The following is a 15,940-nucleotide window of genomic DNA, read 5'->3' as shown; positions in this document are numbered from 1 at the left end:
CCCAGCAGCGGTGACTTGCAGCTGGTGGCAGCCTTCGCAACACCAGCAGTGGGAGAGCACATGGCTTTGCCTCTCCACCAGTCCCAACCCCACCCCAGCAGCGGTGACTTGCAGCTGGTGGCAGCCTTCGCAACACGCTGAAAAGGCTTGTGGGTGAGCCAGCGCAGAGGTGGACACGGGGGCAAGCAGCCTGCGGTCGCGATCAGTACTTCCTGTGAAGATACCGGACGGGCCATGGTAGTGACTCACCCATCTCCGGCAGCGCCTGGGTTGGCGTGGGGCCTCAGCAGGCGGCTAATAGGCTTGCATGGGGGCATTACGCAGGAAGGTGAGCCGCTGGGAGGGGAAGCCCTGGCTCTCATTCCCCCAGGGTGTCGACCGCAGGTGAGACCCTTGCTGCACCTGTGAAGCACGGAGGAGACATATCTTGGCGTGGAGCATGTCGGTGGGGGCAAGCGGCAAAGTGCTAGCGATAGAAGTGTAGAGAACGGAGACCTGAGAGGCAGCCGGATCGGACAGTGTAGCTGCTGAGCTGCCTGGGGCTCTCCCTATAGCCTGAACCGTACGGAACCTTTGCGTTTTCCTGCAGACACAGGCCTGACTGGCGTTTTGCTGGGCTGCGAGGACCTCTGCCTTGCAGGCCCCTACCAGTTTCACTGGCCCTTGAGCTTTCATGCTTGAGTTGGCTGGGTCGGTTGTGGGTCATTAATATGCGCTCATTGCCCCCCCTCATCCTCTTCTCCCTCATCAGGATCCCGCAAGTCCGCTGATCCGGCCTTTACCGCCATCACTCACAGTTGCTGCACTGGAGGCGGCGGATCTAATTACTCATGGCCTCATGGCAACTACCAAAGTGAAAAAGGAGCACTCAGTCAAGGATCTTCTCATAAAAACCGGCGCTGGAGGGACAGAAGCGGCTCCAACCACCGGGGGACACCTAGCAGACCGCGAACAAGGGGACGCAGACGGGCCGGTCACTCTGTCATCCTTAAGTTTCTCTTTGCCTCACTTACAGGGAATTTCACGCTATGAAGAAGGAGGTCTCCCTCGAACTCCGGGAGATGCGCAGAGACAGATTCAGTCGATGAGCGAATGGATTCTTTGGAGACTTAGACACAGTCAAGAGACAAAGAGGTCCACCAACTCCAGCAGGAGGTCCTCAGACTTCAGGAATAGTAAATGGACCTTCAGGCCCGTGCGGAGGGCCTCGAGAACCGGTCTCACCAGAACAATATCCACAACAGGGCAGTCCTTCAGAGCTTTGAAGAGCAGGAGATTGAAGCCTTCGTGATGGACCTCTTCCATCACATCCGAGATGCACCTCCGGAAACACAGACTAAATTGAACCGGACCCACCGAGTAGGGCCTAAAAGACCTGCGACTGCTCCCCCACCGGACATATTAACCTGTGTTTACGATTTCCAACTAAAAGAATGGATCCTCAGGGAAACGCTTACAAAACATCCTCTCAACTTCCGATCTTCCAGACCCTTCTTATTCCAGGACTTGGCTGCCTCCACTCTACAAAAAGGTATGAGTTCAAATCCGTTACAGCATTCCTCCGTTCTAAAGACATCTCCTACTCTTGGGGTCATCCCTTTAAAATAATTTTTAATTGGGAGGGCAAGCTCTGCGAAATCCGCTCATTGCAGGAGGCCACACTCCCCCTCAAGTTGCCTGAGAAGGACGAGAGAGCCCGACTTGAGAGGATGCTGGAGGGCGCCTTGCTGGCACCAACAAATGGCAACGGTGAGGAGGTACGCCTCCGTCCTGACACCGCGACTATGACCAAAGAATGTCAGGCTGTTACTGCATCCCTGGCCGAAGAATCTGCCTCTGCGGACTGAGGAATGTGCAGTTTTTGTATATTTAGGGTGGGCTGATTATGGGGTTCTCCTACATTTCAGGGGCTGGGGGCAGCGAGAGATTCCCACTATCCATCTCTCACCTCACAATGGGGTTGACACTTCAGGACACTTTTGGACCTTACCAGTTCTTGTTTCGTTTTGTTTATTAAATCTTTGGGGTAATGGGGCCCTCTCCTCCACCTTCTATACATGGGAGCTTACTTATAGGTATCTTTGTACTAATTATTTGAGACTTCTAGCATGTCACGCATGGTGGGCAATAGGATGGTAGTGGGTCTGAGATCCCAGGCCAGTTACGCGATTCTAGATAACTCACTTAACAATGGCCGATATTAAAATCCTCTCGCATAACGTCAAGGGCCTCAATAGCCCTATTAAGAGGCATGCTTTCTTGTCCTTCCTAGAAACCTCCACTGCCCACATTTGTCTCCTACAGGAAAACACCTTCTCCCGCAGGACACACACAGATTGAGGTCTGGGGCTTTTCCCCACCAACTGTTTTCCTCACAGTCCACCAAAACAGCTGGAGTGGCGATACTGATTTCGGCAGAGTTCCAGGGCAAAATAGGTCACAAACAGGCCAAGATCAATGGTCGTCTCCTAGCCTACACCTTCACATTAGGTCAACACGCATTTACAGTGGCCTCAGTTTATGTCCCTAATGATGGGCAGGAGGGGTTCATTCGGGAGGCCGTCCAGGAGATGACTAGCCTCCCGTACAGATCATTGCTTCTAAGGGGGAGACTTCAACATAGCTTTTGTTAATTACATGGATAGGTTTCTCCAGCGGTCGGGCAGACCGGGGCTATCAACGACAAAGAGAAGCGTTTGTTGACGGAGGCTGAGCTCACCGATATCTGGAGGTTACACCACCGACATCCAGGGAATACACTTTTTACTCGCATTTCCATAAAAAGTATGCCAGGAGCGACTACATTTTGACCTCTGATACACTCACACAACAGACGCACGACACAGGAATTCTCCCTTGCCCTCGGTCTGATCACCCGGCAGTTCGGATGTTAGTGTCTCTACCTCACGGCCAATCTCCTCGCCGACTATGGCGCCTTAGAGAAACCATGCTGCAGCGCCCCTCTGCGGTCCAACAAATCACTAAAACCATAACGGATTACTTGCCCATCAATGATACCCCAGATCGCAACCCAAGAGCTTGAAGCCCCTATTTGGGTGGAGGAGTTCTTCTCGGCCAGATCTAAATTAAAGCTTCATAAATCCCCAGGCCTGGATGGCTTTTCTTCCGCCTTTTCAAAAAACTTCTGTACGATCCTGGCTCTACTGCTGACGAGGGTGTAGAACTCAATTGGGGCCTCTTGCCCTCTCCCATCATCAGTGCTGGAGGCACTCGTTACAGTGATTCCAAACCTGGCAAGGATGAACGGCTGTGTGCTTCCTACCGCCCAATTTCCCTCCTCAATGTTGACTGAAAGCTTTCTACTAGGATTCTGGCTCAGCGACTTTCCTCCCACCTACCCAGATTGATTGATCCGGGCCAGTCTGGTTTTGTCTCCAGGCGCCAATGCTCTGATTATACGAAATGCCTCCTACACCTTATAGATAGATCTGAATGGCTTTCTGGCCGAATGCATGATTTTCTCGGATAACGCTGAGAAAGCGTTCAATAGAGTTCATTCGACTACCTCGCACAGCGCTTCACCAGTTTGGTTGGGTGCGACATAAAATGAGTCTGTATGCTGATGACGTGGTGGCAACTTTAGAGAATCCTAGGGACTCTCTTCCCGCTTTGTTGGCGGAGCTTGACCGGTGCGCTCTGGTGTCTGGATTCAAGATCCACGTGCATAAGTCCCAAGCCCTTAATTTATCTCTCCGCCCGAATCCTTGGTAATCTTGCAGCAGTCCTATCATACTCAATGGGCATCGGGAACAATTCCCTATCTGGGTTTGCAGCTCTCAGCCGCTATAAAGACAACTAATATGACAAACTAAGCACCGATCTTGTGCCACATGTGGGACGGTCTCCGGAAGTGGAGACCTTACTCCCTTTCGTGGCTGGGCCGTATAGAGGCCATTAAAATGACCATTCTCCCTAAGATAATATATATGTTACAAATACTCCCACTTGTTCCCCTGTCGGGAGTCATCCTCTCACTCCAAAGAGATATAGAGCGCTTCATATGGCCGTATCAGCGGCCCCGTAGGGAATTGAGCTACAGGGGCCCTGTAGACGGGGGCTTGGGCATTCCTAACCTGCAAGCATACTGGTGGGCGATACAGTTGCGGGATTTGGTGGAATGGTCCCGCTCAGAATCAGAGAAGCACTGGCTTTTTATGAGCAGGGCTTTGGCCAGACAAACATTGTGGGGTGTTCGCTTCCTCTCCTGCTCTGCCAGGCTTTGGAACCTATACCTCTCCAAGGTGACTCATCTGTTTTATTAGCATGGGATCGGGTGGCTAGTTCCAGGGGCCTTACACCTTCCCCTCACCAACTACACCTATAGTACATAACCCAGAATTCACTTTGGGCTGGACCCGATGGCATTCGCACATTGGACCAAAGATGGCCAGCGCTCCATAGGAATTTTTTCAATACAGCGGGCCTCAGTTTTTCCCCGACTTTCACATGGACCGGGATGTTCCTGAAACTGAGCGGTTCCGCATTTTATAGATACGTCACTGGGTGATGCACCCGTAGGTACGCAAGGGTGCACAACAGCACCTCACCGCCTTCGAGAAGTGGCTACTTACGAGGCACACAGATGCCCACCTGAAAACAGACTTATACAAATTCATATGGATTGCTCCAGAAACTGGGCAATTCCCTGGACAGTGGCGTTGGGAAGAGGAGCTGGAACTATTATTGACAAAGAAAGAATGGTCTGACGTGTATTACAGAGCCTGGCACACTGCACGTAATGTAGCATCCATCGAAACCGCTACAAACATTGTCACATATTGGTATTTGACCCCTCCTCGTCTACACGAAGGGAACCCTTCTTGCAGGCCCAACTGCTGGAGGGCATGTGGCTCATTGACACTCCCACCCTCCTCTTATGGGATTACCCCTCCCTGAGGGGCTGTTGGAAACAAATCCTTGACAACATCCACTCCCACTTTGATACTGAGATCCCTCGCCTTCCCATATATGTCCTCCTGGGTCTCCGCAATCTGCTCACCTTCCCACTCCGGGCGCAAAGGGGCCAACAGATGGCTTTAGCGCTAGGGGCTGCCCTACTAAATATTCTTTCCCACTGGGGCACACTCCGTTGATACCGACATACCGGGGGTGGCTCCATAGACTCTGGGGAATTATCGGGATGGAGAAAATGTCACTCTCGCTCACATGCCCAGGTACCTCCATCCTTGATCTGTGGCAACCTTTTCTCACACTGCTGACTGAGGAATTCACAGAACTCACCTGTCCTAAATACCTGCAGATCTTAAGGCTTGCGGAACCACCCCCAAACGCAAACACTGATGATCACGCACACAGTTAGGACTTCTTTTTAGAGGACGTCTCGTAGTAGAGGCTTTGGAACCTTACGGTCTTGGTTCAACTCACTCAAAGGTTGGAGGAGGAGGGGTGAAGGGGGAGGGAGGTTTCTACTTTTTCCTATTGTTTATTATTTCTTACTGTCCAGCGAGATTGTCACACTGATGGGCTACAATACGATAAGCATAGCATCTGCTGGATTTGTTTCTTGATTTATGTTCTTGAAATCAATAAAAAATTTAAACAAAAAGATATCATCTGCATGCCTCATCATGCCTTTAAGCATAGGGAGTGTTTAACTTGACCTGTGTGTGGACTCAAGTGTTTCAAATAAAAAGTCCTCTTCTAATGTCTCTTTAGGTAAAGCCACTCCATGATACTATGCTGCTCTAGCAATGAGCTGTTGGTAAGCCATATTATCGTCTTACAGGGTAAAGGTCTGGGTCATTATCTACAGGTGGGTCAATGGTGTAATTATTCTGTGAGTCTACAGACAAATTAGTATTATCATCACCATGATCCCCATCTGGATCTGTATGTGGAGTTCCCTGAGGTGTTATGTGTAAGGGATCTTCAAATATTAACTGAGGGGAGGATGGTGGAGGTGGAGAGGGTTGTAGGACAGGATAAACAGGGCTAGTAGCCAATTCCTTCTTCTTCAGAGGAATGTTATAGGCAGTGTCCTCCGAAGGAAGTTTGTGGTTTGCTGTTGTTTTAGCTGAAATATGTCCAGTATCAGGATTACTATAAATCTTTTTCTGTTTAGGATCCAATTTGGCTTTAAGAACGACTAAAATTGGATCTAAAGGCTTGGAGACACTGTCTTTAGATTTGGGCGTCGAAATCGACTTGCCTTTGGTAGCAGAAGGTTTCGGCTCCGAGCATGCTTTTGTTTGGAAGAGGAGGGTTTCGGCTCCGAACTAGATTTGTTTCTGGAGCCGGATGGTTTTGAATCCGAAGGTAATTTCGGTCGACTCTGTCCCAAGCCGGAAGGCTTGACGGTTTGTTGCAGTGCTGTGCCGCGAGCCGGGGCATCGGAAACATTGTCTCCAGACCGACAATGGCCAGAAGACAGAGGTATTGCCGTAACCTTATGTGTTTTGGAAGAAAATTTAGGGGGAAAGAGGTCTTCAGTACTCACGGCACCTTGTGCTGGAGGCACATCTTCAGACTCCCGATCGAGCCTGGAATGGAGAAGGCCTCTTCTTCTGCGGCGATTGCTTCGATCTCCTCTTGCTTGGATTCTTCCCCAAAGATATCAGCAGTGTGTTGGTTGCTTTGACGTTGCATCTCTCGTCGTTGAGCCTGACAAACATGTAGAGTCTTCTTGGACCGAAACGATTTACAAGAGTCACAGTCTTCCTCCTTACAAACTTGATGTAGGTCAGTGCAAGGGTATTTGGCGTGGCACTGAGGACAGAATTGGAATGGAGTCCGTTCCATCGGCAGAAGGCTGGACCGATGCAGCAAGGCCCGACGGCCGCCCAGGAGGTTTTAGATCGAAAATGGCTAATATATTGGAGCGATTCAATAAGGGGAGAACAGGGAAACGCGTATGGAAACAATACCGTCGAGGGTAGAGTGGATTGCACACTGAGGGGAATCCGAAGAACAGTTTCGAACTGGAGCGCAGGAATACACCTCCGAACCCGATGGCGGAAAAAAATAAACAATGGAGTCTGAGCCCATGCGCACTAACACTGAAAGGAGGAGTCACCTTACCTCATGACTGGAAATACTTCTTCAAAAAAAACAACTTGCAAACATTCGGACCCAATACTAGATGGCAGGAGTATGCAAAGCGTGTGTATGTACAACACACATGCCTCGAACATTAATGTACAATTAATCTAAATGGGATACATTTACATGGTTAAAATTTAGTCTGGAAATCTGGCATGGACTAACATTGGAAACCCTTAACCCATTGAATGCCACTTCAGTCATTCCTTAACTCCAAATATGTTTATGAACATGGTGATGGATGTGCTATAATGTCAGAAGGATCAGCTCCCCCAAACCTCTAATCAGTTTCATAGCTACCTTTGGGATCTGAGAGTCCCTGCAATGTGACTCAAAGGGCTTACCAAACTTTAAATGGTATATTTTTGAGGCGCTTGTGTTCTGCTGGAAGAAAATACACTCAATGCAATTCCACTCCATGCCATACGGAGCTGAGAATGTGCTAGTGTGTGTTGCATAGCTTGTGCTCTGTAGGGCTCTGTAGGGAAAAGACGTTAACCAAGGGATGTTATCTCAGTACTTTGAAGGTGATACGGAGTACTGAGAAGGGCATGCAGCATTAGGGGCGAACAAAGCTCCTCTACAAGGGAGGGGATGAAGAAAAGAAACCACAACAGGAGGTCCTCCCAAAAGCTTTACCCACACTACCGTCTGGCAAGGAAAAGATTCAGGTGTGGAGTGGTATCCCAAGTGAGGCTTCACAGCAGATTCCTCCTGGCTTTTTGGAGCCTCCAGCACAGGTGAAGTTTCCTGAGATGGCAACCGCACTAAAATCACAAACAAAAAGAATGGCTTACTGTCATGGCCTTCTACATAGGTTTAGGAAAGAGACTGGGCAGCAGTGGCAATGGGTTGGCTGGCCATATAGAACTCCTTGGGAATCCTGCTAAAAAACAGTGGCAACTAACATTTCTGTTGGTCCGAAGTAAACTTCAAATGGATTCCTCTTCTAGAACTTCTAGGAATTATCCAATATATTTGTATTGGTCTTTTTCGCAATAAGATCAACCACAGAATCTAGGCTGCATGAATCTTACTGGCAAAATAAACCATAGTGGATGAAAGAAGGATTACTTTCTTCTGAGCAGAATTAGGAAATAGTGACTTCAGATTAATATCTTGCTCTGGTCTAGCGGTCAACTACGTTTCAGGTTTTCTTGCCACCAGTCTTAAAATAAATGTAAGCCATTTGTTTACATTTAGCTATTCTGCAAAGGCCAGCGGCTGGTAAATGGAACAGAATATGCGAAGTGCTCAGTTTTCTTTTGTAGCATGGTGATTATCCATATTCTTGTATTAACTATTTAAAAATAATTTAGACATTTGACACACTTAAATGTTTTTTTGTATAGGTTAGCTGTTTTAGGTTTACATTTCAAAAGTGGAAAAATGCAAAATGTCACTTTTTTCCCAATTTGTCTATTGGCATGGACATAAAAATATGAGCCAACTGGTAAAAGGATAAATGTCACCCAGGTCACTTCCCTGAAAACAAACAGTAAGAAAAGGTTCAGGAATAGTTGTTGATTGCTATTCAATCTGGAAAGCTTTAATTCAGCATTCTGATGTAAGATAAGACGGATAAATTAGCATGATCTGTCATGATTATATAAAAATAAAATTAACAGAGTGAAGGGCCAGTCTGGCTCCAGCGCCATTGTCTGAAAATAGCCAATTGGGAGAGTGCTCGTTGGGGTGTGGCTGTCTAGGAATATAAACATTTAGTAAGTTGGGAATCATTCATGCAATTAAAAGAGCTATCCGGTTTGGGCCTGCGCCCACTGGCATGGTAGGAGGCCCATAAGAACCCTCTACCACCAAAGGTGACTTCCCGTTCTTTGTAGCAGAAAGGTGTTGAATCTTTGGGGTGTCCAAGGGCTCGGATCAACTGACATAGTGCAGTTCAAGTCATCAGCAGATGTATGTTCGAGCGGCCGCAATAAACAAAGGGTGGGGTCGCACCACGGGGGTTAATACAATGGAATATTAAAAAGAAAAAAAACCTTACCTTTTGCTGCCCGCCGCCTTCAGAGTCGCATTCGCCGCACCTCCTCTTCCTGGGTACCAGCAGCCTCTGGGACCCAGACTCCCATCCAACCCAGTGCTGCAGAGCAGCAAGGGGATTAGTCTGAGCAGGCAGGAAAGATGCCCTGCTCAGACCAGGGACTCTGTGGTGTTTCACCAGCCCAGCTGCTCAATGCCGCTGGGCTGGAGAAAACTTAAGTGTGCATGTGTGTTTCGGTCGGCCTGAGACGGCCAGCCAAAACACATGTAGGCACTTAGGGAAGGGAGTGCTGGTAGCACTCCTCTTTCCCTCTCCCAATACTCGACCCCACCCCTCCAGACACCCCTGGCTAAGAACCGCTAAATGTAAAAACAAAATTATACAAGAGCATCGTTTAATTTTACATTTGCTGGATCTCAGCCAGGCAGTGGGGCGACGCTCCTGCGCCATTGCAGAGGAACCACCACTGGGATCTCCTGACCCCCACAATGCTTTCGAAGTTTCAGGTGGGAATAAATTGTAAAACAGAAATAGTCAACGGAAATAGAAACCCTACAGTGCATGAAGTGCACAATGCATACTAGGTAACCACTGTTAGGTTCCTCCTATTGCCTTCTCACTCGCCAAAGATGATCGCCCTATCGGAGGGGGAAGCGGGGTGGGAGAATGATGCCCAGTACTTGACACAAGCCAGGTACCAGCCCACAGATTTAAGTCTGTGAACTTAAATACACACCCCGTTCATATGGTTGAACCACAAATTATTATTATTATTATTATTTAAGCTTGTATTGCGCTCAGCTACCCCCAACGGGGTTGTCCCGGCGCTTGCGGATACAGTGAAAGATGAGTTAGAGTTGTCGCTCCCTAGTTTGCTGCGGGAGGCTGAAGAGCCAAGTCTTCAAAGCCTTCCGGAAGATGAATTCCGATTTGGCTTTTCTAAAATGATCGGGGATGGAGTTCCATAAGGTCGCAGTTTTTAACGGAAAAGGACCGTCCTCTAGTTCTGGACTTAGAGAAACGGGGGATGACAAGGTACTCACGATTATTACATCTTATGGTCCTAGACTGATGGGATTTGCGCACTCTCTTCTTTACGTATTGTGGACAAGTATCATTAAGTGCTCTGTATGCAAGAGTTAGCGCCTTAAATTTAGTTCTTCTCTTGACAGGCAACCAGTGGAGACTGGGCAAATGAGGGTATTTGTGATGTGATAGTGGGATGTTTCTGATGAGCCTAGCTGCCGCGTTCTGCACTATTTGCAGTTTTCTGAGCAAGTATGCTGGCAGTCCCAAATACAGGCTGTTTGCATAGTCAAGTTGTGATGTGATAACTTCATGGACTATTGTTTTCCTACAGTCCATTGGTAGAAAATAGAGGAATCTTCGGGGGGCCTTCATTTTCCAGAAGCAGGACGAGGAGACTTGGCTTATTTGGGTCTTACATGAAAAGGCGGTATCTAATTGGAAACCTAGATTCCTGGCAGATGAGACTGGGAGGGGAGGGGGGTTGAGTTCAATAGGCCACCAGAGATCTGATAGTGGGGGTGAGAGCTAGTTGAAAAATAGCACTTCTGTTTCTTCTGTGTTCAGCTTTAGGCAGTTAGCTGTCATCCATGTTGAAATGCCCATGAGACACTGCCTAAAGTTTGAAAAAACGGCCTCAGAGCAATCTTTGAAGGAAAAAACTAGCTGCGTGTCATCAGCATATGAGAGAACATCAACACTGTGTTGCTTTACCAAAGTGGCAAGGGGGGCAAGATAGACATTAAAAAGGGTTGGGCTAAGTGCCAAACACGGAGGTACTGCACATATCAGAGGGCGCGAGCTAGAGGTGTAAGGATGCAAGCGTATTCTCTGGGAGCGGCCTTCAATGAAGGAGCTGAACCAAGCTAAGACAGTCCCCGTTACTCCGAACTGTTGAAGCCGGTATAAAAGGATTTTATGAGAGACTGTGTCGAATGCTGTAGAGAGGTCTAATAACCTCAGCATTGCACAGCTTCCTTTATCCATAGTTTCCCTGACAGTTGTTGCTAAATCAAGTAGTGCCGTCTCCGTGCTGTATCCAGCTCTAAATTTCGGCTGGGTGTCATGGAGTAGTTTTTTTGATTCAAGGAATGTTGATAATTGTTTTTGCACTTCCCCTTCAAGAATCTTAGCAGGCGCTGGCAGGAGGGAGATAGGTCTAAAAAATTTCAGAACAGTGGGGTCTGCGTTCTTCTGTTTGAGAATTGGTTGGACAAAAGCAGTATTCCAGCTAGATGGATAAATGCCAGTTTCCAGCGAGGTTTTCCAGAGCTGGTTTAAGGCAGGATTAAGCAGTGGTGCTAATATATTAAAAAGCCTGGGTGGGCAGGGGTCAAGTGGAGAACCAGATTTAGTTTTTTCCAACTGCATATAGGATGTAGTCAGATCAAAAAGGGCTAAATTCAGACCATGTTGTTGTCAGGTGGGGAGGAAATGGCGTAATAGGTAAATCCTTCAACGGAAAGGCAGCATAGATGTCTTGTATTTTCTCCTGGAAGAAGACCAAAAGAGTTTCACAAAGTGTGGCAGAGGGGACGATGTTACTTGTCAGTGCCTCTGGTTTAAGGAAACCCTGCACAATTAAAAAAAAATTCTTAGAGGAATTGTCCGCCGATTTTATTTGATTAGCGATGTAATCCTTAATAATATTGCGTTTTAATTTGTGAAACTGTTTATTGCCTTTCTATATGTTTTTTTGGCTTCAGGGTCGTAGGCTAAACGCCAAAGTGTTCCAAGAAGGTTTGAATTTATTTTGGCTATTATTGACCCGGTCTTTATTCCACCGCAGTGTTGTCTGCACATCTAGGTAAGGCGATATAAGACCCCATGGCAATTTGCAATAGATGCCCCGTCGCAAAGATAGTAAAGTACCTTTCAGAGGTGTTCATAGCTTCTAATCAAACTCTGTGAGGGATCATAGCTAGAGCCAGTGTGAAGCTGACTGAGCCGTGCGGTTAACCTGCGAGTCTTAACCGATAAATGTTCCTTTACACAGACACCCCACACACTGGACAACCTCCTGCCCTCCTACCATCAGGGATTCAGAGAAAGTGTATGTACCGCTATGCATATCAACAGCAAATGCACTTACCATTAGCCGTTCCATAACAAGCAGGTGTGGCGGTGAGGGAAATCAACGAAACATGGGTAATACACAACGGACATAAAACACATGCAGATCTCTCTTCCAACAAGTGTGTATCACACTAACCTTGCTCTGCTTTATACTTTGTGATTTTGTTCACAATCTCAGGTGAAATGTTTTTGCAGATCGTCTCCAAAAACTCCAGGTTCTCGGGCGATATGAGGGCCTGAGCCTCCATGAGGGTCAGCAGATGCAGAGTGGACTGCGAAAGAAAACAAGTGTGAACTCTAGAATAACCCAAGCAACCAGAATTGATCGATACAAACCAAAAAAGGCAATAGTCACAAATTCTAAAAATATAGTTATATAGCTCAATTTGTAGTTTCTAGGCACTTAGAATCGGGTGTTAATTATTATCCAGCTCTATGTTACTCCTATCAAACTTGCAAGAACAAAATGTTGAGGGGACCGATGCGATTCGAACCCAAGACCTTTAGGTTAAATACAGACCTCTACAGTGTCTACCTTACTACTGCAGTAAGGTAAATTTTACTTCGCACAGGATGAACCATTGGGCCTAGGCATTATAGACAACCATGCTACCGGGGAGTATTAAAGAGAACTGAGAAACATAATGCTTCCAAGGAACTCTAAGAAATGAGCTGCAGTGGCAAAATGTACAACACTGTATGAAAAACAAAACTGCTATTAGAAGCTGCATGTCCGTATCCAACCCCTACGCAAAACTGCATGCCCCACGGTTTACTTCTCTATATGTACTTGTCTGAAGTGCCCCCGTCTCGCATCACAGGCCATAACTCCTCCCTTGCCACAAACTGGTAATCACTTGCCGTCAAATTATCAATCTAAGCTTCCTCTAACCTGTCAATTCACCCCTCCAATAATGTGTACAAACTAACATACTCTAAATACCCCCATCCCGCTACCAATTACATCAAACTTCCCAGTGAGAGCCTCCTCTACTCTATCAATTCACCGGAGTAACCATTCCCATGCAGCGGCGGCTCCTCCGCAATGGTAGAGGAGCGTCACCCCACTGGCTGGCTCCGAGCCAGCAAATCAAAAATAAAATAATGTTTTTGTATCGTTTTATTTTGCATTTGCTGTATCTGAGCCAGCAGTGTAGAGAAGGGTCAGGCCTAGGTATGGGAGGGTGGAGGAGGAGTGCTATGTGCACTCCCTAAGTGCTCAAGTGTGTTTAACCGGCCGTCTCAGGCCGACCAAAACACACATGCGCACTTAGGTTTCTCCAGCCTGGCTGCACTCCCTGGCCTGAGCGGATCGTCTTTCTAGCCTGCTCAGGCTAATCCCTGTGCTGCACTGCAGCATGGGTATTGGATAAGAGTCTGTCCCAGGGGCTGCTGGGACTAGAAAGAGAAGAGGTGGCGCGACGTGACGCTGGAGGCGAACAGGGTCTAAAGGTAGGGTTATATATGATTTCTAACACCCTTTCCCCGTGTTATCCCCCGCACTCCCCCTCTTGTGTTTTCTCCACTCGCCCCACCACCCTTTGTAGCAGCTGCCACTGTTCCCATACCACATCTGTTTCTTTGATTCCACCATAAACAAACTGGTGTAATGCATCTAAGGACTTCTTCTGGGAACACAGGACTAACCAGAAACCACTAAATAAACAGATAACCGTTGTTTCAGCAGCTGTGTGCTACTTGCCATAAAATGCTTCAACATCCCCTTAGGGGTAGTAAGCACAATTACAATATGTGCAAGCAATACAAAGTCAGTAGTGCGGTCTAGTAGAACTGGGTCGCTTCTGCTCCATATTTTCATTCTTCTGTTGTACATATTTTGGCTCTCTTCTTTACTTGTCTTGTGAACATGTTTAGCTCTGTTATTTACTTATATTTTACGTGCAACTCACGAAGGCCCCTTCACTGTAGACCATATCCTCTTACGTCACTCCCTGCAACTAAAATCCCCATGGTTATATGGGTGCAGGTTACCCACCCGCCACTAGCCCATGCTCACCAAAGTCTCTCTGTGTTTTTTGGGAAGCGTGTCTTGGAGAAGGAACAGGATTTCATTGTGGTCTTCGGTGCCAATGTCCTCTGAAATGTCATACAGCAACTGCCTGCAGGAGAAAACCAAAGATGGGTAAACGTTACAGTTGTCTTACTTCTGCCCCTGAATAATGATTACAACTTAAACAAAATGACTGCAAAACTGCAGCATTGGTGAAAAGTGATGCCCCAAGGTTAGCCAACACCAGTGTAGAAGTAGGTGTGGGACACACGGCAATGGAAAATGGCTCCACGGTGAGATGGAAAGGAGCAGCAAAGTGGTCTGAACACAGAGGTGGAATTAGAGTAGATCCAGACAGGTCTTTGACACTGGAGAAGATAGGATCAACAATGTGTCCCATCAAGCAGGCAGCTGAGAGAACTTTTAGAGTCAATGCAGACGCGGACAGCGCAGCTACCAAAGCGGTCAAGTATGCAAAGGTAGTATCCTCCAGGTGATAATTCAGAAAGGTAAAGGTAGAATAGGCCATAACTTCATCTAGGTTTTTATAACTAAAGCTGTTTTTATGTCCCAGAGGGTAATGAATCTACTTTTTATGTGCACACCTATTTCTGTCCTTCCCTTGATTCCCTGCTTTATCATTCTCGCTTCCCTCCAGCTCACACACACACACATTACATTTCCTGACAGTCATAGGTTTCTTTATTCATCTTCCTTTCACATATTTTTTAATTTCACCTTCTTCACACACCTTTATTTTTTTCACACACTTCTATCCCATTCTCACTCACCTCTGACTGAAATATTCCTCTTACAAACACACATTACCTTCCCCTCCCTCAAATCTTCCCTTCCCTCACAGACCCCACTTCTTTGCCCTTCTCACACATTTAACCTCTCAAACACTGTGCCATCTCTTGCTCATCTCCTCGTTCTAACCACGTGTTTGTTACGCGCACTTTCATTTGTTTTCATGCTCTCACTTACACAGATGCACACACTCAGATGGCTGTTTCAGTGCCTAATTTGTAAAACAAATGCCAGAGCCCTTGTTAAGAGGCCACTGCAGCTTGCATCACCCATTGCCGCTGCCAATGGCAGTACCAACACAACCAACAAACCAGAAAACAAAGCGATATTCCACAATTAGGCACAATTGACTAAAAGGCCTTGCTGATTTCGTCTGAAGAGAAAATCATATGCAGGATTGTAGACCTAACTCAATACAGTGATGATTTCAAGATCAAGCATGAGCACTGAATTGTGAAAAAGGAGCAACATTAAGGTTTGGGTCCATATACAAACTGCTGGAGTTTGCCTTGATTCTTTGGTTTTCCACATACTGAGAATTAGCTCTAATCTCATAGGTCACTGTTATTTGGCGAATCGTAGCCGCATTCTAAGTGACTATCCAGGTAACAAGTGCCAATCTCTTCAAAAAGGTTTTGATTGTGCATGCACCAGGGACTGTGCAAACCGTGCCTTGGTGTTGCAGCGGTTCAAAATGCTGAGTGCTGCCACTGATGAGGGTCTAAGACTGATGGTCTTTTCTGAAGATTTATCTGCTCATGTTTTCTTCATACCAGTGTCACCTCCGTTTCAAATAATCCTTGTATTTTTAAAACTATATCTTCAGGTTACAGTCATCCAAGGCAAACACACTATTCTTTGGGTCAGTAGAATATTGTTTTGCTCCGATATGCATTAAAATTAAAAGGAGTCTATACCTGTTCTATGAGCAC

The 15,940-nt window shown here is 46.9% G+C and overlaps 1 protein-coding gene across 2 annotated transcripts in view; it reads right to left on the bottom strand.

Annotated features, from left to right (window-relative positions):
• CASP10 (caspase 10) overlaps positions 1-15,940 on the bottom strand; it is a 163,541-nt gene that overhangs the window by 62,497 nt on the left and 85,104 nt on the right. Inside the window, exons 3-5 of one of the 2 annotated variants that reach the window (XM_086955243.1) lie at positions 14,205-14,307; positions 12,324-12,459; positions 7,729-7,847 (exon numbers count right to left, since the gene is read on the bottom strand). In XM_086955243.1, coding sequence (XP_086811369.1) covers positions 7,729-7,847; positions 12,324-12,459; positions 14,205-14,307 — 358 coding nt within the window. Of the gene's footprint in view, positions 1-7,719; positions 7,848-12,323; positions 12,460-14,204; positions 14,308-15,940 lie in introns of both variants that reach the window. The other variant, XM_086955241.1, reaches the window with a different exon arrangement.

This window comes from Lissotriton vulgaris, chromosome 2_1 (assembly GCF_964263255.1).
Source record: "Lissotriton vulgaris chromosome 2_1, aLisVul1.2, whole genome shotgun sequence".
NCBI classification, from domain to species: Eukaryota; Metazoa; Chordata; class Amphibia; order Caudata; family Salamandridae; genus Lissotriton; species Lissotriton vulgaris.
This window is presented reverse-complemented; position numbering and strand designations above follow the sequence as displayed.